This window comes from Dendrobates tinctorius, unplaced genomic scaffold (assembly GCF_039654945.1).
Source record: "Dendrobates tinctorius isolate UK_male_01 unplaced genomic scaffold, ASM3965494v1 ptg000022l, whole genome shotgun sequence".
NCBI lineage: Eukaryota > Metazoa > Chordata > Amphibia > Anura > Dendrobatidae > Dendrobates > Dendrobates tinctorius.
The window spans coordinates 94,804,621-94,827,974 of record NW_027361690.1 but is presented as its reverse complement, the minus strand read 5'-3'; the positions used below and the strand labels follow the sequence as shown (position 1 = coordinate 94,827,974).

Sequence of the window (23,354 nt, the reverse complement as noted above, 5' to 3'; positions counted from 1 at the left end):
CTACCACCTCTTTGGCTTGTGTGGTAGCCTCTTCCTCCAGCTCACACACAGCTGGTTCGGCTTCCTCACAGGATCGCCATGGAAGAACCTCTGGCACTGTTGTACAGAGACACAGTGTCATTCTACCCACAGCACCACGTTCCCTGTCATCCTCACACTCCCAGGCCAGTCTACAGCCATCGGTAGCACAGGCATGGGAGAAATGCACCCATACTCGGCAAACCACCCCCGAGCACAGGCTCTGAATGCTGGCATTGCAAAACTACTGTCCCTTGAAATGCTCTCATTCAGGCTGGTGGATACTGACACCTTCCGTAACTTCATGGCATTGGCAGTCCCACAATACAACGTGCCCAGCCGCTTTTATTTCAGCAGGCAAGCCGTCCCTGCCCTGCAAAAGCATGTGGAGGGAAAAATTAAACATGCGCTACTAAACGCTGTCGGTAGCAAGGTCCACCTGACCACCGATGCGTGGACCAGTAACCATGGACAGGGACGATATCTTTCCCTCACTGCCCATTGGGTAAATGTTGTGGAGCCGGGTACAGATCTTGAGAGTGGCGTTGTAGTGCTCTGCCAACTCCAAGGATTGCAGGAATCCAGTCTGTACACATTGACTGCTCCTCATACTTCAGTTCCTCTGAATCAGCACTGCTGGAGCCGTCACAGTCTACCTCCACATGGACCCGTGAACGCTTACCTGTTATGACCGATATGAGCACAGCCGTTGCCAAATGTCAACAGGCCGTATTGAAATTAATTTCTTTGGGGAATCGAAGCCACACAGCGCAGGAGCTCTGGAATGCCATCAAGCAGGAGAGCGACGTGTGGTTTGTGCCAGCGAATCTCCAGTCAGGCATGGTAGTGTGTGACAATGGTCGAAATCTCATGGCAGCTCTGGGCCTAAGCAATCTCACTCACATCCCATGTCTGGCACATGTGCTCATCTTGGTCTTGGTCGTGCAGAGCTTTCTGAGGGACTATCCGGATCTTGATGCACTGCTGCACAAGGTCCGCATAGAGTGTGCTCACTTGCGGCGTTCCAGCATGCCAAGTTCGCGCATTGCAGCTCTGCAGCGCCGATTCCGCCTGCCGGAACATCGCATCATATGTGACCTACCCACCAGGTGGAATTCAACGTTACATATGTTGGAGCGGTTGTGTGAGCAGCAGGCAGCAGTAATAGAGTACCAGCTGCATCAGGCGCAAACAAGTCACACTGCGCGCCGTTCACACTTCACCACCACTGAGTGGGCCTCTATGAAGGACATCTGCCTCGTTTTGCGTGCCTTCGATGATTCCATGCGGATGGCGAGTGCAGATGATGCACTAGTCGGCATGACTATCCCCCTTATCTGCCTGCTTCAAAAAACACTGCAAGCACTAAGGGAGGAGGTTGTTGAAGAGGTGGAGGATGAGGAGTCACAAATGCCATCTGCTTCTGGACAGTCTGCGCTATGTGCTTCCTCACAAAGGCCTAGGCAGGGGACACTTTGTGAGGAGGATGAGGCGGAGTCAATGGAGGAGGAAGACATCTGTCCAGAGGAGGGAGGTACACAATGCTCTAGTAGTCAGTATGTAGAGCGAGGGTGGGGTGATGCAGAGGAGGCAGAGATGACGCCTCAAGCAGGGGACAGATTTTCTTGGCCAGTAGGGAGTCTGCAGCACATGGTTGATTTCATGCTGCAGTGCCTGAGAAACGACCGCCTCATCGCCCACATTCTCAACACGGCTGATTATTGGGTGTACACCCTCCTAGATCCTCGCTACTGGGACAACTTACAAAGCCTCATAACACCGTTGAACCGGGAGCGTAAAATGCGGGAGTACCAAGACACACTGGTGCATTCCATCATGTTCTCCATTCCACCCGAGAGCAGTGCTGCTAGTGCTTTACAAAGCACCTCAGTGCGTCGAGGAAGCTCTGAACAAAGAGCGAGCAGAAGCAGCGCCTCAGCTCAAGGCAAGACCAGTATGGCCAAAATGTGGCAAAGTTTTGTGTCCCGCCACAAATGTCTACACCATCACAGACGGCTCCAGTCAGCAGGCGGCAACGTTTCCGTCAGATGGTGACAGGCTACTTGTCTTGCCCTCTCAGTGTTCTCCCAGACGGCTCTTCCCCCTTTAAGTTTTTGGTTTCTAAGCTGGATACATGGCCAGAGCTTAGCCAGCATGCATTGGAGGTGCTGGCTTGCCCTGCTGCTAGTGTATTATCGGATGTCACAGTGACATTATACGGATATCACAGTGTCAGCATACGGATGTCACAGTGACAGTTTACGGATATCACAGTGTCAGCATACTGATATCACAGTGACAGTATACAGATGTCACAGTGTCAGTATACAGATATCACAGTGTCAGCATACGGATGTCACAGTGACAGTTTACGGATATCACAGTGTCAGTATACAGATGTCACAGTGTCAGTATACGGATATCACAGTGTCAGCATACGGATGTCACAGTAACAGTTTACGGATATCACAGTGTCAGTATACAGATGTCACAGTGTCAGTATACGGAGATCACAGTGTCAGCATACGGATATCACAGTGTCAGTATACAGATGTCACAGTGTCAGTATACGGAGATCACAGTGTCAGCATACGGATATCACAGTGTCAGTATACAGATGTCACAGTGTCAGTATACAGATATCACAGTGTCAGTATACGGATATCACAGTGTCAGTATACAGATGTCACAGTGTCAGCATACGGATGTCACAGTGACAGTTTACGGATATCACAGTGTCAGTATACAGATGTCACAGTGTCAGTATGTAGATGTTGCAGTGTTAGTATATAGATATCTAGCTTTCAGTATGTAGACAAACCAATGCAGCCTGTGGTATGTAGTGACTGATATCACCTGCTAATGCTCTCCTCCCGGCTTTCTCAACAGCGCCCGGCTAGCTCAGTCGGTAGAGCATGAGACTCTTAATCTCAGGGTCGTGGGTTCGAGCCCCACGTTGGGCGGTAGTTTTTTCTTTTTCAGTCTATGAGGGGATAGCGTCAGAAACGTTTTTGTTTCCTTTATAATTTGAAATATGCTCAGTGCTTCTTTCCTATTTGATTATCTGATGTATTTTTCTTCTTTTCCCTCAGTCACGTATTTACCTCAGTAACATTGCACCCTAGACCAAGCATAGCATTCCCATATAACAGTATTTCTATGCCAAAGTCTCCTATGACCATTGCAAACCAGCAAACACATTTTTTTCACATCATAATAACCCACATTCACTGAGGGTTTTCGAGGTAAAAACACAGGGTGGAGGCTGAGATGGCGGGAATACTATAGAACTACAACTCCCATTAGCACTAGCGCGAGTTAGGAGAAACTGGGCAAGCGCAGAAAGGCGGTGGTACCGAACGAGCGGCCGGTGCGCATGCGCATCGGGTGCCGTGACGTGCGGGCCCGCGCGGTGTGTAGATGCGGCGAATCCGTTGCCGGGAGCCGCGGACGTTATAAATGGCGCCGAAGCAGGACCCTAGGCCTAAATTTCAAGAGGGTAAGTGACTAGTGGAGGTGAAGGTGCAAAAGAAACAAAAAATGTGTCTCGTTTTCTAGGTTGGAGCAGGGGCTCCATGGTGACCGGGGAGGGGTCGCAGTGTAATGGAGCATGTGAGGGATCTGATTGCCGGTGTATCCAGGTAAGGACGTGTGTCTGCCGGCTGTAGGGTCTGATCGCAGCCGACCAGTGCGGAGCACATCGGCCACAATGGTCGGTGCTACGGCCATATCGCTGTGTGGTCTGGAGCGATGTGTAATGCCGGCCTCGTATCTGTGCTCAGGACACTGGAGGGTCTGACTGCAGAGGTCGGGCAGGGGCTGGTGGTCTCCCCCGGTCAGGGGGCTGGTGGTCCCCCCCCGCGATCTGCTAGGTGTATGTATGTGCTCCACCATCGGGAAGCGTCACCAGGGGGTTTCTGATGGCTGAGGCCATGTTCACATGTCCAGTAATCCTATGTTAGTGGCTCCAGCAACAATCCTTTGGCAGAGAAGTTGTGCAGAGTCAACTTTTTTTTTTTTTTTTTTATTCGTTTTTAAAAAAAATGATTTCGTCTGGATCCATTTTTATTTTACATTGAAGTCTATGGGAAAGCCTCCGTTAAGTTGCCATCTGTTTCTGTCCCATGTGCTACTGATCTGATTTCTGCTTCCTGGATCATTTTTAAATCTGATTAATTTAACGTCACATGTCCAGTAGTACGGTATATGTTAAATGTTTATTTTTCCACCTGCAGTAAGCAAAAAAAAACAGATCTGGTTTCAAATGGGAGATGGCTGGATAATGACTCCCTTTTTACATAGACTCCAATGGTAAAAAAAAAAAAAAAAAAAAAAAAATGCAGAGGAAATCAGTTTTTATTTATTTATTTTTTTTAAGCGAACAAAATGGTTTTCTACACCACTTTTTTGCCAACGGTTGTCTGCTGGATCTGTTCTCACGGATGATTACTGGACATGTGAACATAGCCTTAGGGTCCCGTTACATTTAGCGATGCACCAGCGATCCCGACAACAATATGACGCGGTCAGGTTCGCTGGCGCATCTCTACATTGTCGCTAGTGAGCTGCCACACAGGCAGATCTCACAGTGATGCAGCAACGATAAGCGATCCGTCAGCGGTTGCTCTAACCTGTCACACTGCAGCGATGATGACTTCCACCTGCGTCGCTAGTCGGCGCCAGCGGGATGCCAACGAGGAAAAAATGTCCCAGGCCATTCGAGCGCGATCAGCGATATCCAGCGGTGGAGCCGGTCGCAGGTACGTGTCACACAAAGCGAGATAGCTAGTGGTATCGCTGTTGCGTCACAAAATCAGTGATGCTTTAGCAATATCACTAGCGATATCGCTATGTGTAAAAGGCCCTTTAAGCTGGTGCAGTGCTGGGGTATACGGTATACACACATACTGTTTCCCCTCCAGCAGGGGTGCACAACTTTTTTTTTTTTTTAGCCCAAGGGCCACATTGTAATACAGAAACAATCCAGGGCCGCACCAAAAATTAAGAGCATTACCTTCTGTAATGACACTTATGGCATATTGAAAGTGTATAAATGTCTGCAGGGTACAAAAATCCTCATAAAGAAAACTGTGACTAGGCCCTGAAGAGGGAGAAGTCTTGCATGCTCATGACTCTACAATAGAGCACTGTTATCCTGGTGTATGAGGCACCAAGAGATGTGGTCACAGGGCACCATTAGGGCTTTCCTAGCTGCACCCACCACTGTCTGCTCACAGATAAGTAACAAGCATTTGTCTGTCCATATAGTTGGGGATCGCAGGTTGTGCACCCCTGCTCTGAAGCCTGCAGTTCAGTTGCTCAGTGTTCTTGGGGTATGAGCATATGGCATCTTTTATTTTTTCTTTAACTTGGGCCAAGTTCACACTATCTGTATTTGGTCAGAATTTTATGTCAGTATTTGTAGCCAAAACCAGGAGTGGGTGATAAATCCAGAAGTGGTGACGGATTTCTATTAGACTTTTCTACTGATTGTTCCTCTCCTGGTTTTGGCATATAAATACTGATGGAAAAAACCAACCGTGTGACCGTAGCGTTAAACTATAAGTAGCGAGCGGCTTCCTAGCAAACACGGCCCGAAGGATGAGCACGCTACTTTTAACCACTTTAATGTATTCGAACGCTGAAGCAGGTAGAAGAATTAAGACTGAACATGTTCACGGCCATGTTTTTACATTGCTGCCCGTTCACTTTTTGCTGAGGTGGATTCCAGGTGAAATCCCCCTGAAGATGCCTTGTGTGCATACTCTTAGGCTGTCTTCACACGTTGCGTTTTTTTTTGTTTTCCGCAGATTTACCAAAAAATCCACTTAAACGTTTAAAAGAAGCTTCCCATTCATTTTAATGCATTTTGCACTTTGTGCATATTGATGGGTTTTTTCCATGAAAAAAACACTTCGCAGTAAACGCAGCATGCTCATTAATTTCGCGGAAAATTCCGCATTTCTTGCTATTTTCTGTGTCTGGGGACACGCAGAAAAAACGCACGGAGAAGCGCACGTTTTCTGGGAAGGAGTCCTGTTTTATGCAGAAACTTTCTGCATACATGTGCACATAGCTTTACTGAGGGGAGTACTATTCTTCTGATGCTTTTAGGCTATGTGCACACGCTGCGGATTGGTCTGCGGAACCGCAGGTAAAATGACCTGTGGATTGGCCTGCGGTTTATCACCTCTACAATGGAGGAGATGGTAAACCGCAGCAGAATCCACAGAAAAGAATGACATGTCATTTCTAAAGCATCTTTACCACAAGTCTGCGTCCAGCGTGCTGATTAGGTTTGTTACATAGGATACCATCCAATGGCCTTGTCTGCTGCTGAAAACGCTGATATCTTTACAAAATCCACAGCATTTCGCTCCAGTGTGGACACCCCATTCTTGTAACCCGGCTATCTGGTATGAAGAGCGGCCTAATACATTTAGGTAGTGATGGTCCTTTTAGGTGCAGGGTGGCAGTTGCACTTATTCCCTGCAGAATAGGATACCCCAAAAGGTCCCTTCTTCTGAAGACCGTAGTGAAGGCATCTGGTGACTTTTTTACTTTACTGTGTGCTGCCTATCGGGCATGTGCCATTGTTGTAGTAACATGCTCACCGTCTTCTCCCACTATCTGCTCCGCTCCACGTGACCACAGACCTGCCCAATCACACTGTGAACCAGCCATTACAATCGCAATGTAAGTCAGTTGACTCATGACAAGACGACAGAACATCCTTATAAATTCCCATTCCTCATAGCAATCCCACTTTTTTTTTTTTTTTTTTCCCAACAGGTCACAAATGTGGAGTGCTGGAGCGGAGCTGGTACCGGCCAGTAAGCATGTTACAATACCAATTACACTCGGACATAATAGCGCACGGGGAAAAAGAGAATTCCGTTTAATGACCATTGATGGTTGGGACCCTGTCAGGTTTTGACTTGGTGCCCATGAGCTTAGTTTTGTAAGGATAAGATGTGTAGTCTATGGCTACCGTTCTTACTCTGCATTGCGCTGCCTATTGTCATGTTTGCTAATATAAGGCAGTGTAAACTCTTTTCTCAGTTTTCTGATGTGTGCTCTATTAGTCTATCCAGTAAAAAGCAGAAACCTATTTCCTCCATTTTACAGTGATTGTCTCATCTGAAGAGAGACCCCTTATTGTGGGTCTGTCTGGTTGCCCTTTTTCTTTACTGGATGCAATACCACAGCTTTCTACATTAAGGTGCAGTTCACATGTCCACTCCCACATTCTTTGCTCAGTTTCAGGAATTTGTATGCAAGTGACGCTTTGCATTAGTTATGCTAATGGAGCAGAGTGGCCGCATTGTTTGACCATTGTTTGGTGTCTTTAGAATAGAAGAAAAAAATCTGCATTTAAAACTTGTTTCCTGTACAGGATAATGGACACCAAAGAGAAGCCTGATGGACCCTGCAATAATCATTGAAGCCACCATGCTTCCACGTGCATACACATGCCCAGGGTCACATGCGTTCCATTTGTCTGGTCCTGAAACGAGTCGTATGTGAGCTTAGTGTAATCTGTTCAGAGGCAACAGAAGCCTGATGGGTGGGGGGGTGGATTATATGAACATTTGCAGCCATTTTAGTTCTTTCAAGATGCCAATTATTTTCAGGTAAAATGTAGGATGGGTGAATTGTGGTGTCCATCAATGATTAGAGGTTGTAACCAGGTGGGAAATGCATCCACTCCTTGACTTCAGGCTCTGTGAATTGTGTAACCTGTGCACTCACTGATGATACATGTGCCATCCACACCAGTCCCCCAGGGCAAATGACTTGCCAGAGTTTGAAGCTGTATATGAATGAGTTTCCCAACGAATAATGCTGTGTGTATAATGAAGTAATGTTTAGGTATGTGTTGACCTGAGAACCTGACATGTCAGTAGCCGTGCGGACTGTTGGCCAGCCACATCTACAGCATAAAAGCACCTAGAGCAACTTGTGGATACTATTATGTGCACCTTGGAAGAGAAGGGAGAATAGGTATGATGGAAATGGAATCACCGGGAAGATAATTCACGCAGGACAACTGCTTCATATATGGGTTGGCGTCGTGTATGAGTAGGGTTACAAACCACCTGCATTAAGGTATGGCTCCACATTTAGGTTTTAGAAGCCAATAATGGATTCATATAAATGAGCCTCTTCCTTGCATGCCTTTCCATTTCTAACTTTGGGTTTGTGCACACATTATAGTTTCAAACACTGGTGGAAGAATAAGGGGGTTACCAAGTTAAAATGCCGCCTAAATATGCACATTTATATGCGAAAAATGCTGCAAAATCTCTAACATTGCAAGGAAAAAATAAGCACCATGTGAATGAGATTTCAGAACTCTTATTCACTTTACTAGTACTGTAAAACGCTTTTTTCCCCTTTTTGTTTCTTGCGGCAAAAGCGCAAAGTATGAACAAACCCTTGGGCTATAAAAATGACACATAAACCTCCATGTACCTTCAAAAAATCTTGTATCTTGTAAACGGTAACTAGCAGTCTGCTTGTACGTCATTTTTAGATGTTCCATTGAAACTTGTATAAATGTATAGTGGGAGCAGTGGACTTCTGCTGGTAGGCATAGCGCCACAATAGGACTACTTGGACAACTTCTTGTCATACCCCACACTTGGCCCCCAAAAAAGAATAACACTAATACTCCCCTCTTGTGTGGTGCTGTTCCCACGCTGTCAGCACTCGCTCTCCTGTGCGGTTGAGTCATGACGCTGGCGTCGTTGTCCCTGCCTCTAGTTGAATTGAGCTTGAAGAGGAAGTACGAGATCAGCTGCGGCCCAATTTGTCTGAAAGCGGGGACAGTGACGTCAGCTCTGATTGGGCGCCGGTGTCACAACAACCACACGGGAGCCCCGGTAGAACGAGTGCCGACACCTCGGGAATGGCGCTGGCATAGATGGGGAGCTTGAGCTTTTTTTTTTTTTTTTTATGGGGGGCCAAACATTTTGATCAAGAATGGGTTGTCCTAGTAGTGGACAACCCTTTTTAAGGGATTAGGATTGGTGAGAACTAGTGATGAGAAAATGTGCTCGGATAACGTCTTATCTGAGCATGCCCGGGTGTTATCTGAGTATCTTGTACTAGGGCTCCTATATTATGTTTCTTAAGGTACTGTCACACTAAGCGATATCGCTAGCAATATCGCTATAACTTGTGACGTTATAGCGATATTGCTAGCGACATCGCTGTGTCTGATACCTACGACCCGCTCCCCCGCTGGTTATCGCTGATCGCGCGAGAACGTCCAGGACTGTTTCTCGTCACCAGCTTCCTGTGGAGCCGGGCGGGAGGACGCAGGATCGCCTGGTGTGACAGGTAAGTAGCGACCCTCGTCCCCAGCGATGTCGCTGGTGAGATCTGCCTGTGTGGCAGCTCACTAGCGACCACTTAGCGATGTACCAGCGATCCTGACCGCGTCATATTGCTGGTCGGGATCGCTGGTACCTCGCTAAGGCTGTGTTCACACACAGCGTTTTTTAGCGGTTTTTACCGTGGTTTTCACTATAAAACCGCTAAAAATAAGCTGCACAGTCTTTTCTATGCATTTTTCACTTTTTGTGCACATTGATGCGTTTTTTACCGCGAAAAAACCGCATCGCGGTAAAAAACACAGCATGCACATTAATTTTGCGGATTTTTCCGCGGTTTTGGCTTCTTCCATGCGTTTAGAAACCGCTGCGGTAAAAAACGCATCAAAAACGCAAAAAACGCCGCGGAAAAATAGATGGAGTTTCTGGGAAGGGATTCGGGTTTTTGTGCAGAAATTTTCTGCAACGTGTGCACTTAGTCTAAGTGTGACAGTACCTTTAGACAGCCTGAGCACATGTGGGGATATCCTAACAGCAGCAAATCATACAGCCACAGGGACTTGGCTACAACATAATATAGGAGCACTCCCTGATGCTCACTAGTGATAACTTGCTGATCAGAGGGTGTCCAACCTCTGGGTCCTGCACTAATCTGCATAACGAGGTAGCTTTTATCCACATTACAGAACAGTGCAGCCGGTCGTACACTTAACCACCGCTCTATTAATCCTCTATTGGGCTGCCAGAAAAAGCCAATCACAGTGCTCTGCAACTCCAAAGGAAATGAACGAAGTGGCGATTGAGCATGTACTTCATTCTTACTGGGATTAAAGGGCTTTGTTCTGCTGATCGGCATCAGACGCCCACTGATCAAGTTGTCACCCATACAGTTGATGGGTGATAACTTGTTTTACTAGACAACGCCTTTTTAAAAGGTTTTTGTTCACTGCCATACTGGATCTCTTGTGTATGGCGATTAGTTTACCCTATTACAATTTTAGGTCTGCACATGTTTTCAAGATGTGTAGGCTGTATTCAGATAAGGTAATACTAGTCTGTGTCACCAGTGTTATCTTCTATACAAGTTGAATCTGATTTGTGTTGGCGTGCATTCTGTTTTTCAGACCCATGACATTGAATGGGGCCAACCAAAGTAATGTATTCTCTCATTGCAGCGTCCACTCACTATACACTCTACACTCACACAGCACTTGCTTGTGACAATACTTGCATAAGTGAGCTGGTCTTAGTATTCACTCTATACAGGTTCATAGACTTTCTATTGCTCCCATAAATCACTTTGTAAGCTAGGTAAAGCAGGAGCAGCTTGATTGCTGGGTGTCTCAGGACCCAGGCTGGCAGTTATCTGCAGGAGATATTAGGTAATACCTATCATTTCTAATTTATGTAGTCCTTAAATAGGATTAGCTGCATGGTCAGACTGAGTCAATGTGTTTTTGTAAACAGGACTCCAGCACCTGCTTTGTTCAGCTCAGAGGTGGGACTGGGAGGCCTTTTTAGGAGGTCAGACTTAAAAGGGTTTTCCACTACATGTACAACCTCTTCTCAATCACTGTTCTCCCCTTATAAAATAACAGCTATACTCTCTTCTCCTGCAGGTGCTGTTCCAGTAGTGCCAGGACTGGCTCTCCCAGGGCTCTCCTGACACTGTCATACAATCTCTGCAGCTAATCAGTGGCCACTTCACTTTCCCTGCCTTCTTATGTAACTGACATCCAGAAGTCAGAGCTGCAGCTGCTTTTTCACTTCCTCCTGATGCCTTCAGGAAGGAGATCAGCGGGAAGTAACAGTTGATTTGCTGAAGAGCTTGGGTGACATAACTTTGTCAAGCAAGCTCTGGGAGAGTCAGTGCATGAAAAGAGCCCACGCCAGAGTGGATTATAGCTGATATTATTTTGGAAGAGGGAACCTGGTGATTGAGAAGGGGCTGTCTGACTAGAGGGCAACCTGTTTCAGTGTTAGTCCTGGAGAGCAGGTTTACCTCATATGCCTACAATGTTACTGTTCGATCCCAGTGTAAATGTATAACATTAGGCAGAAAAGAGCAACGTGGAGAGACAATACATCAGATGCTCGGCCCGACTACTGTAATACCCCCCAGAACTGACAGCTGCAGGGTTTGTCCAGAATGTAGGGGGCCTAGGAATGCTTATGTCTTCACTTGTTGTATACTATTGTACAAGTCAGTATCCGAGATCTGATCGATGACGACATCTGTAATGTTTGTTTACAAAATGCTCTTTGGCCTCTGTGTAAATGCTGTCAGAGAATCTTGTCCTTTCATCTTCCATGTTTTCCAGTCACAAATGAATGTGGTAAAGCCCAGTTGTATTTGACGTTGCTGGTATATAATGCCCTCTACTTCTGCTCTCGTCTGTTGTTGGGGAGCAAAGCGTGTTGCTGCTGTGATCTCTCTCCATAAGACATTTAGTGCTTCACCCTTGATCTTGAGTTACCTCTGTTGATGGATTAGCTTTAGTAATGGCCTACAGGCAGGTGAAGAAAAGATATCTTGTTTAAGGTTTTCCAAACTAACAAATATTAAAACTTGAGCTGATAAAGAAAAACACCGTGCTATACTGGGAAATGAAAAAATCCCTTTACTCGATGTGTGAAGGATCTCGTGGTAGGGGATTTATGGCGATATCCAAGATTTTTCACACGGTCACAGATGTATGTTGCATCACGTTTGAAGGCAAAAGGCTGCTAGATAATATAGGGTTAAATAAGGATAAGCCTGTTTGTATATCTGCAGAAAAAAGTGCTAAACTTGTATTACTCACTTGAGTATGCCAAAACAATGAGATCCTTGCTGTAATTACAGCCGTTTTTTTCACTGCGGAAAAGCTGCGGTTTTAAATCCGCAGAAAGAATTGACATGTCAATTCTTTCTGCGGGTTCTACTGCGGTTTGACGCCTATTCCATTGTCCAGATGTCAAACCGCAGGGGAAAACCACAGGCCAATCCACAGGAAAACCGCAGGTCACTTTACCTGCGGATCTGCACGGAAAAATCCGCTGGTGAATCTGCAGCGTGTGCATATAGCCTAAAAATGTGGCTGCTGCGTATTAATCGGATCATCTGGGGTCGTACACATAGGGTTTGTGCACATGCTGCCAATTCTGCTGCGGTTTTAAAACTGCAACATGTTAATTCTTTCTGCAGATTTCACAGCGGTTTGGCACCTGTTCAATTGTCCAGGTGTCAATCCGCAGGGGAAAACCGCTGGCAAATCCGCAGGTTACTTTACCTGCAAATCCGCGCTGAAAAATCCGCAGCGTGTGCACTCACCCATAAGGCCCCGTCACACTAAGCGATGCACCAGCGATCCCGACAATGATATGACCGGTCAGGATCGCTGGTGCATCGCTAAGTGGTCGCTAGTGAGCTGCCAAACAGGCAGATCTCACCAGCGATGTAGCAACGCATCAGCGGTTGTTACTTACCTGTCAGACTCGGCGATGAAGACATCCGCCCGCCCGCTTCCACGTGTCCTGGGCCGTTTCTCGTCGGCCGCTTCCTGCTGGCGCCGACGAGAAACTGCCCAGGACGTTCTCGCGCGATCAGTGATAACCAGCGGGGGAGCCGGTCGGAGGTAAGTATCACACACAGCGATATCGCTAGCAATATCGCTGCTGCGTCACAAAATCTGTGACGCTTTAGTGATATTGCTAGCGATATCGCTTAGTGTGACGGGGCCTTTAGAGATGGGAGGTTTGGATTATTGAGGATGTTATCCATTCTGCAGTCAATCCAAGAGTAAGGCGATAGAGATGAGTGAGGAGATAGGGGTTGCAGAACTGTGGAGACCTTTGTGGGTGAGAAATATAAGATTGTATTCTGTAGCTGATGGGCAGCCAGTACAATGACTGTGGCACAAGGTGGAGGCATCAGTGTAGTGACTGGACAGAAATATGACCCTGGTTGCTACATTCAGGATGGATTGGAGGAGAAAGTTTGTTAGAGGGAGACCGATTTAGTAGAAAGTTGCAGTAGTCCAGACAAGAATGAATAAGGGTGACAGAGTTTTTGCAGTTACAAAGGTGAGATAAGGCTAATCTTTTATGAGCTGCCATGTAGTATAATGAAATAGTTCAGATTCTACATGAGAACACCACAACTTTCATACTTGACCGTGTACATAGTAATTCCTTGGGTGTTTAATAACAGTCCAACCTGCAATGTAATCTATACTGAATACTAGCATGACCTATATGGAGACCTACGGTAGTACTTTCTATCCCAATCTTCCATAACCTGTTCCCTCTTATTGGAGTCTGTCGTGTGTGTTTTATGTGCTGTTACACGAGTCTGAGGTTTCTTTTGCTCCTGACTATACACATATTCATGTTACAGGTGAGCGTGTCTTGTGCTTTCACGGGCCTCTTCTATACGAAGCTAAGGTATGTCACTTGTGCTACCTTTTTTCTTACAGTAATTCTTGGTTAAATATTGAATATTAAAAAATACAGTGCATTTTCTCAATACTAAAGGGTTAAAGGCCAATTTTGTGGGTATTTTTGTTCTACATTATCCTAAAGGTTATTACAGTGAGGGCACACTACTTCGTCTAACTATCTTTGGTCCTCCATTTTATTTTTCTTTATTGTATCCCATGCTTCATAGTGGCAAGATTTAATAACTGAAATCTACAGCTCTGTCGGGATGGGGGATGTCTGAATTCTGCTTTTCACGTGGGTTCAGATGGAACCCCCCAACGGCGTCACTTGCGTGTGGCTGAAATATGAACTGAATGTGGCCTAGCTGGTCTCTTTTCCGAGAAAATCCACTGTATGTTGTGGTTGTTGGGAGCTGCCTTGCCACATTGGCTCCCATATGAATAGGATTGTCTGTCAGACTGCTCTTGCGTATGTGATGAAGTGCTTATAGAAATGTTGACCAATCGTGTTTTTTTTTTGTTTTGTTTTTTAGTTGTTAGGAATGTCCCATGCAGTATTCATGTGACTACTGCAGGCAATCGCTGTCCTCGGCAGTGATATTTCCATTCAGGGCACCTAAAAAGGGCTGTATCAAGTTTGAAAGTTATCACCCATCCATAAACTGGAGGGTACCTTCCCAATGGCTGGGGGGGTCTGACCACTGGGACCCCCTGAGAACTGGGGAGCTGTGAATGTACCAGTGGTCTATCTTACACACCTGTGCCCCATTCATTCTCTGTGACTGCTGGAGGTAAGAGCGCGGCTTACAGCTGGTTATCTGCACACTGTGGATGTGAACATAAACTAGACCTGGTTCTCGAGATTGGTGGGAGTCCCAGAGTTTGCACCCCCAACTATTGGGAAGGTATTCCTTATTTTTGGTTAAGGGGATACTTCCAAACTTGGTGCAACCCATTTAATCGCAAACGCCAGAACACCACCTTTAAATGTCCACACTTGTTAATGGTTTTCAGTTCCTGCCTAGACCTACTACATAATGGATTGGTAAAGTTGCAGGTGTAGGAAACAGGTCAGTTAGCAGGAGGCCAGCAGTCTTGCTTGCTTACAATGAGATTGATTCCGCCTGTCATTAGTGCCTAGTGGTGATGGTGGCCGTCGGGCATCTCTTGCTTTCTCTGAGAGCTGAGGTCAATGCACAGTCCAAGGTAAGGCTGCAATGTGGCCACTTCACGAAAGTCAGTGACTTTCAGCTTTTTCTTATAAATTGCTTGCAAATTGTCTGCTTATTATTAATGGCCAGCGATTTCGCCTTCAAGTCGAGTGACTTCCACTAGAGAAAATCTAGTGTAATTACAGCAATTGTTTAAATGAGAACCTACAACGTATTTTTCACCTTTCAAGGGTCAGGCGACTAAAATAAGCAGCTGTCGTTTGCATTTACCTGCTGCCTAGAGGGACCATGTATGAAGTCCCAGCTTTCTTTCTTTGCTGAAACTTTGTAAAGTTGTCAATGTTAGTGATGTGTTCTGTCTTCATAGTTTTTTCTTTCTTTGCTCTTGGTATATGCAGCTCGATACTGGCTCCTTTCAGAGATAATCATAGAAGGCCCCAGTCAGCAAAAGTTGAGATAGCAGAACCGATATAAGTCAGTATTTACTACCCATTAATCTTTCAGGTATGCATAGTTGTCTCTTATATAATTTAAGTATTAATTTTATTTTCAATTCCCCTTTGAACAGGGATGGAAGAATAATATAAAGGCATTCATGCACCTTAGACCTCAGGATATTACTTAGGCTGGCTTTAATGGGTTGTCGATTAACTTAAGGGGTATTTCAGCAAAACATACTTATACACTGCCACAGGAGGTGTCTAAGGTTGGGGCTACTCGGCGACACTGACCAAAGATGGCACTATGCCGCTGCATAATGTAAGCAAATCGCAGCAACTGAAGTCAGGAAAAAAAGAGGCCGGGACAGTCTGCACAGCACCTCCCTTTACCATAGTGTATGAGCAAAGGAGGACTGTTCTCTCCCCTATTCGTCCTGTGGTCTGTGGGGCCCCATGGTCATCCCCCACAGATCATACGTTTATGACTTATTTTTTGGGTGTGCTGTATCTTTATAAGTGTATTTCTCTGAATACCCCTTTATGTTGAAAGCAAGAGTGTTATAAGCATTAATAGTTTAAAGATTTTTCATAGGCCATTGTTTACTTATTGCAGCTGAATATTCATGCTTCTAAATCTAAGTTTGGCACATTAATGAACTGCAGTCCTTGTATTGTATTCCATGAATCTTGATTTTAACCCTGGCTTTTCTTCTGCAGTGTGTGAAAGTCTCCATTAAGGACAAGCAGGTGAAGTACTTCATTCACTACAGTGGATGGAATAAGAAGTAAGTTACTACGCATGTGAGAATATGAAGAAAAATTACAATCTAGGACCTCATTCAGACGTCCATGAGTCATGTTTGAGTCGGCGCTTTTCAGTGGTAGAACACACACCCACTATGGGACTGTTCACATGTTTCTAATATTTTCAGGACCAAGTGGTCTGCCAAAAAAATCTTGGACCTGTTTTGATTCAAGTCACAGATCAAAATTACCCATGTAAGTCTATGGGTTTTTTATTTTATTTTTTAACTTTTTTTAAAAGGTGAAACTCAACGATGAAACTCTGATCCAAAACGCAGATGAACAAGTCTGTTATGTCCATATATATTTGGACAGACAAAATTTTTCTAATTTTGGTTCTAGATATTACCACAATGAATTTTAAACAAAACAATTCAGATGCAGTTGAAGTTCAGACTTTCAGCTCTCATTTGAGGGTATCCACATTAAAATTGGACGAAGGGTTTAGGAGTTTCAGCTCCTTAACATGTGCCACCCTGTATTTAAAGGGACCAAAAGTAATTGGACAATTGACTCCAATTCTATTTCATGGACAGGTGTTGGCAATCCCTTTGTTATGTCATTCTCAATTAAGCAGATAAAAGGCCAGGAGTTGATTTGAGGTGTGGTGCTTTCATTTGGAAGGTTTTGCTGTGAAGGAAACATGCGGTCAAAGGAGCTCTCCATGCAGGTGAAACAAGCCATCCTTAAGCTGCAAAAACAGAAAAAACCCATCTGAAAAATTGCTACAACATTAGGAGTGGCAAAATCTACAGTTTGGTACATCTTGAGAGAGAAATAAAGCACTGGTGAAATCAACAATGCAAAAAGACCTGGGCGCCCACGGAAGACAACAGTGATGAATGATCGCAGAATAATCTCCATGGTGAAGAGAAACCCCTTCACAACAGCCAACCAAGTGAACAACACTCTCCAGGAGGTAGGCGTATCATTATCCAAATCTACCATAAAGAGAAGACTGCATGAAAGTAAATACAGAGGGTTCACTGCACGGTGCAAGCCACTCATAAGCCTCAAGAATAAGAAGGCTAGACTGGACTTGGCTAAAAAACATCTAAAAAAAAAAATAGCCAGCACAGTTCTGGAAGAACATTCTTTTGACAGAAGAAACCAAGATCAACCTCAATGATGGAAAGAGAAAAGTATGGCGAAGGCGTGGTACAGCTCATGATCCAAAGCATACCATATCATCTGTAAAACATGGTGGAGGCAGTGTGATGGCTTGGGTGTGCATGGCTGCCAGTGGCACTGGGTCACTAGTGTTTATTGATGTGACACAGGACAGAAGCAGCAGAATGAATTCTGAGGTATTCAGAGCCATAATGTGTGCTCAGATCCAGCCAAATGCAGCCAAACTGATTGGTCGTCGTTTCATACTACAGATGGACAATAACCCAAAACATAAAGCCAAAGCAACCCAGGAGTTTATTAATGCAAAGAAGTGGAATATTCTTGAATGGCCAAGTCAGTCACCTGATCTCAACCCAATTGAGCATGCATTTCACTTGTTAAGACTAAACCTCAGACAGGCCCACAAACAAACAGCAACTGAAAACCACCGCAGTGAAGGCCTGGCAGAGCATCAAAAAGGAGGAAACACAGCGTCGGGTGATGTCCATGAGTTCAAGACTTCAGGCAGTCATTGCCAACAAAGGGTTTTCAACCAAGTACTAGAAATGAACATTTTATTTACAATTATTTAATCTGTCCAATTACTTTTGGTCCCTTTAAAAACAGGTTGGCACATGTTAAAGGGAAGGTGCCGTGTTTTTTCATAATTTAATGTAAAAAAGAAAATGGTATAAAAAGATATTGTCCCCTAAGCATGACTCAGTGGTGTGTATGATTTTTTTTTTTTTTTTAACTGTATTAATGCAGCCACTGGGGGCTGCAATCTTACCTTTCTGGCTGCTGAACGACACTTTCCATGCTCATTTACGGCAGTCCCTGGGCATAAATAAGGCATAAGTCGGCTCCCGACCCTATCTTTCGTTGCAGCTGCATCAGGAGTGAACTTGGCACGCCTCTGTGGGCAGCTCAACTCACAGCTGTAGGTGTGGCCAGGCGCCATCTTATTAGAGCCCAGTGCTTTCCTTTTAGCTCCATTTACACTCTATTGCAAGCCCTGTTATCACTGATGCTGTACTGTTCCACCATAACAGGGCTTGGATGTTCACTCTGCACATACCAGCTGCAGGAGAGGATACAGGACGAGCTCCTGCAGACCGAGCTGCTATTTCCAAAACACCTGACCAGCTGCTGCCCCTGCTCTTGCAAAACATAGAAGGAGCTGCTCCCTGCTGTTTCAAAACACTTGGCAATCTGCTGGACATCTAATCCTCTCCTGTGATACTGACTACTGAGCCGTGTATCTAATCCTCTCCTGTGTGATACTTCTGCTGAGCCGTGTATCTAATCCTCTCCCGTGTGATACTGACTGCTGAGCCGTGTATCCAATCCTATCCCGTGTGATACTGCTGAGCCTTGTATCTAATCCTCTCCTGTGTGATACTTCTGAGCCGTGTATCTAATCCTATCCCGTGTGATACTGCTCTCCTGAAATACTCTGTGCTGCTGTCTCCCTGCTCCTCCACCATATATCTCCCTCTGTGCCCCCATAGACCAGTACACTGCTCTCCTGAAATACTCAGTGCTGCTGTCATCCTGCTCCCGGAATCCTTGCTGCCTGCCATCCTCGGTGACCGAAGACCCCATTCCTCACCTCAGATCCTGTCCTGGCGGTGTGAAAGCGAGGCGACAGGGGCCTGATATATGGTGGAAGGAGCAGGGCAACAGCAGCACAGAGTATTTCACGAGAGCAGTGTGCTGGTCTATGGGGGGCACCCTGTTCGGTGCCAGGGATTGTACATAGAGCGCTGTGTTTTATACACATGGATGGACTGTCTGCTCCACAGAAATCCAGGAAACATTTCTGCTGATTGTTGACCTGTTCTGATCCAGACTTTGCATGCAAAGACAGTGGGTAACTGTGCAGGTCCCATCAAAATGGCTGCTCACTGTGTTCCTAAATCTCATCCTCTTTTTCCCTTGGCAAACACCCAGAAGGGGAGGAGAGGAGTGACATCACACCCATGTCAGCAGATTCCGCCCATAATTACTGCAGGGCAGTAATGTGAGCTAGTTGTACACTAGGTTTTTGTGCCAAATTTCAGTAGCTGCTCCCCCTAGTGTTAACAAGTGGAAATGCCAGACCTTTTAAAATTATTTTTCATATTTTACAAAATTAAAAACAAATGATAATATGTTTTAAGAAAATGTAAACATTCTTCACATTTTTTCAATTGCTGAAAAAAAAATGTTTGGGATGGCACCTTCCCTTTATGGAGTTGAAACTCCTAAACCCTTCATCCAATATTAATGTGGATACCCTCAAATGAAAGCTGAAAGTCTGAACTTCAACTGCATCTGAATTGTTTTTGTTTAAAATTCATTGTGGTAACGTCTAGAACCAAAATTAGAAAAATGTATGTCCAAACATATATGGACCTAACTGTATATACATGAAAAATCAGACTTCCAAGTGAAGCCATATGTACTATACATTTTATAACCCATCAGGTCCTGTTAGTCTATCTAATAATCTGTTTTCTGGGACAGCTTTTGTAACCCCCCCCCCCCCCCCCCCCCAAAAAAAAAATAAATAAAATAAAATAAACAAAAACACCAACACCTTTAACCCCTTTCGGACATCTGGCGTACAATTACGCCAATGTCGTACTCACGCCCTTTTGTGAGCCCACCTCTTTCCCTTCACATATCGGCTGTTTTGAACAGCTGACGTGCCCGCAATAGCCGCGAGTGGAATCGCGATCCACCCGCGTCTATTAACCTGTTAAATGCCACTGTCAAACGCTGACAGCGGCACTTAACAAGCGCTCCCGGCCATCTGGCCGGAAATGCGCTCACCGGTGACCTCCCTCGTCATGTGATCGGGGGTCATCCGTTCATCGGCATGACAATTGTCTCCTTGAGACGTCTATGGTTGTTGATGCCGGATTGCTGTGAGATCCACTCTGTGGTCGGCGCTCATAGTAATGCAGTAAATCGGCTACATAGAGGCGATCTGAGCATTGCCTCTATGTAGCAGAGGTGATCAAGATGTGGCAGCTTCTAGCCTCCCATGGAGACTATTGAAGCACGCCAAAAGTAAAAAAAAAAAAAAAAAAAATTATTAAAAATATGAAAAAAAATAAGTTCAAATCACACCCCAATCACCCCATATAAATTAACAAATATGTAGGTTTGATATTTTTTTTTATCGCCACGTTCCGAATTGCCTGATCAATAGAGATTAACCTGATCGCTAAATGGCGTAGCGAGAAAAAAATCAAAATGCCAGAGTTGTTTTTTTTGTTTTTTTTCTCCACAACATTGCATTAAAATGCAATAACTGGTGATCAAAAGATCGTAGCTGCACCAAAATGGTATCATTAAAAACATCAGCTCGGCTCACAAAAAAATAAGCCCTCACCCAACCCAAGATCATGCAAAATGGAGACGCTGCGGGTAATGGAAAATTGCGCTTTTTTTTTTTTTAAAGCGAAGTTTGGAAATTTTTTTTTTTCAACATATACATAAAGAACCTAGACATGTTTGGTGACTATGAACTCATAATGACCTGGAGATTCATAATGGCAGGCCAGTTTTTGCATTTAGTGAAAATAGTAAAAAAAAAAAAAAAAAAAGCCAAGCAAAAAAGTGTGGGAAAGCACTTCTTTTTGCAATTTCACCGCACATGGAATTTTTTCCCCATTTTCTAGTACACGACATGGTTAAACCAATGGTGTAATTCAAAAAGTACAACGTGTCCTGCAAAAAACAACCCTCACATGGCCATATTGATGAAAAATAAAAAAAATCCCCTATAGTTAAACAAACCCTTGCCATAGTGGTTAGCTGTTTACGAATCAAGAGGTGGTCTGATACTCTGGTCTCTTCACTTATGCAGCCTTTTGATAATAAATCATCATGTTGTGTGGCAAACCTGAACACTGCTCATCATGAACTTTTATTTCTAGGAGGTATTGTGTGCCTAGGTTTGTAGTTAGACCAGGCAATAATCAGCAAACACTTGTTCCAAATTATCTGCTCCTATAAACCAGCTGACAATCACCCAACGAACAAGTAAAACAATTATTGCTCGGGCGATAATATTGTTTGTGGCAATGTAAACATTGGTTATCGACAGGTGTAAACAGGTGGTGCGCTGTTGAGGACATGATGCTGTATGGGGATTGAATATTAACAATGTTTCTGTGCAACCAGCATAGTGAATGAGCTCCGAGCAACTCTCCTTAACAGGCTGAGATCTGTCCTCCTGTAGGTGCCATAGTCTCTGCTTAGGGCAGACTTTCAGTCGGGATATGATATTCGTGGTTGTGACCATGCCTCACGCACCTTTATGCAATAAAACTATTGGTTTGCATGGGTAATGGTGAAAAAAGCGCAGTGATGTGAAGATACATGTATGGGGTAAATTGCTGAACAAGAAGCAAATAGACATGATGGTGATGGTTCTTCTTTCTTTTTTGCAGCTGGGATGAGTGGGTACCAGAGAGTAGAGTACTCAAATACGTGGACACTAATCTGCAAAAGCAAAAAGAACTTCAGAAAGCCAATCAGTAAGTGGAGTCTGACCTACGCGCCTGTGATCTTTACCATCTCATGTTTTCTTGGCATGTGAGACTGCTGAATCACCATATGACAGTATGTCTGCAAGGTTTTGAAAAAAAATACTTATTTTTTTTATGCCAAAGTGGATTGTAGCTTTAATTCCTTCACATAAACTGTCAAATTTTATCCTGCATCAAATATAAAAGGTGATTGTTGGCTTAAGCTGTGCCTCACAAGCATCCTGCTCCCTTCCTCCATGTTCAGCTGACGGCTGTAGACCGGGAATTGATGTGAAAAAAGGGGCATTATTTTGCAGCTTCTGGATAGCTGTCAGCAGCCGCCTTGTTTCCTGTAGTGTGAGAACCTATAAAACAAGGAACACTTGGCAACTTGCATTTTAACCCCTTCATGACCTTGGACATATGCGTACCTCCAGGTTGATGGGTACTTAACGAACTTGGAAGTAGGGATATACGATGGAGCCTAGCAACGCCGGCGTCACCAGGGCCAGCTCTGGTGCAATCAGGTGATGACGTCAATGGCACCAATCATTGCACAGAGATCTGACCTCAGAATGATCACCCTGCACTTCCTCATTCAAGCTTTGGATGTGTGCAGGGCGGTCAAACTGTCACTATGTCGAGCTGTGCTTGGTCTTGTGGTGCCACACTTTGAAGCCTCTGCCATCACTTCTGCTGGTGCTGCTGCTGCTATTGTTGTACAGATGTTCCTGATCTTTCCTAATCCACCCAAATCCACGTTTTTATTCCCTCTCCCTAACCCCCTCCCCATCCCCCTTCCGCTGACAAGTGCTGGTTAGTATTTGATAGTTTGATTTTTGCTAGTTCTTTTTCTTTTTCGTTCATCCTCCAGCCCCAAGTGCTGATCAGTGATGCAAATCACTGACCGGCCCTTTTTTTTTTTTTTTGTCCCCGTCTGTCTCCCTCCCTTGCACTACCTCCGTGTGTGCGTCCTACAGCCTCTGAGCCGCTGATCAGATTCACATCACTGATTGGCAGCCACTCTCACCTATGGCAAGGACTTTTTTTTCCCTGTATTTTTTTTTTTTTTTTTCTCCCCTTTTTTGCACATCCATGCATGCGTCCTAAAGCTGTTGAGTGCTGGTCGGTGATGAACATAACTGACTGGCCTCTGTTTTTTGAAGAATTGAATAAAAAATAATTTAACTAGTTGATAGGATAAGATTATGGACATATGTAAAAAGGGCTGGTCAGCGCTGAAAAAAATCACATTCGTTGCTTGCTTCCTACAGCTGTCGAGTGCTGATCAGCGAAACATCACTGCTTGGTCTCCAGTGGTTTTGTGTTGCGTTTTTTTTTTTTTTTTTTTGTGGGAAAAAATTTAAGTTGTAGATCACTTGATAGGACTAGATTTGGGACAGTAAAAATATGCTGTTGTAGTCGTCAACTACTACAGTTTTTTTTTTTTTTTTTTCTTTTTACTAAATATAATCTGGATTAGTGTCAGTTGCGGGAGCTCAGTATTTTTTTTTTTTTTTTTTACGCA

General features: G+C 44.7%; 1 protein-coding gene and 1 non-coding gene across 6 annotated transcripts in view; both read left to right on the top strand.

Moving 5' to 3' along the window:
• Window positions 1-2,908: 2,908 nt before the first annotated feature.
• Window positions 2,909-2,981, top strand: TRNAK-CUU (transfer RNA lysine (anticodon CUU)). Its single transcript has one exon. It is a non-coding gene; the product is annotated as a tRNA-Lys (tRNA).
• A 378-nt stretch (window positions 2,982-3,359) lies between these two features.
• Window positions 3,360-23,354, top strand: part of MORF4L1 (mortality factor 4 like 1) — a 101,689-nt gene continuing 81,694 nt past the window's right edge. For 2 of the 5 annotated variants that reach the window (XM_073568976.1, XM_073568978.1), the window contains exons 1-4: window positions 3,360-3,517; window positions 13,735-13,781; window positions 16,107-16,174; window positions 21,749-21,835. In XM_073568976.1, coding sequence (XP_073425077.1) covers window positions 3,478-3,517; window positions 13,735-13,781; window positions 16,107-16,174; window positions 21,749-21,835 — 242 coding nt within the window. In that variant the 5' untranslated portion in view covers window positions 3,360-3,477. Of the gene's footprint in view, window positions 3,518-3,574; window positions 3,660-13,734; window positions 13,782-16,106; window positions 16,175-21,748; window positions 21,836-23,354 lie in introns of those variants that run through there. The other 3 variants (XM_073568977.1, XM_073568979.1, XM_073568980.1) reach the window with 3 other exon arrangements.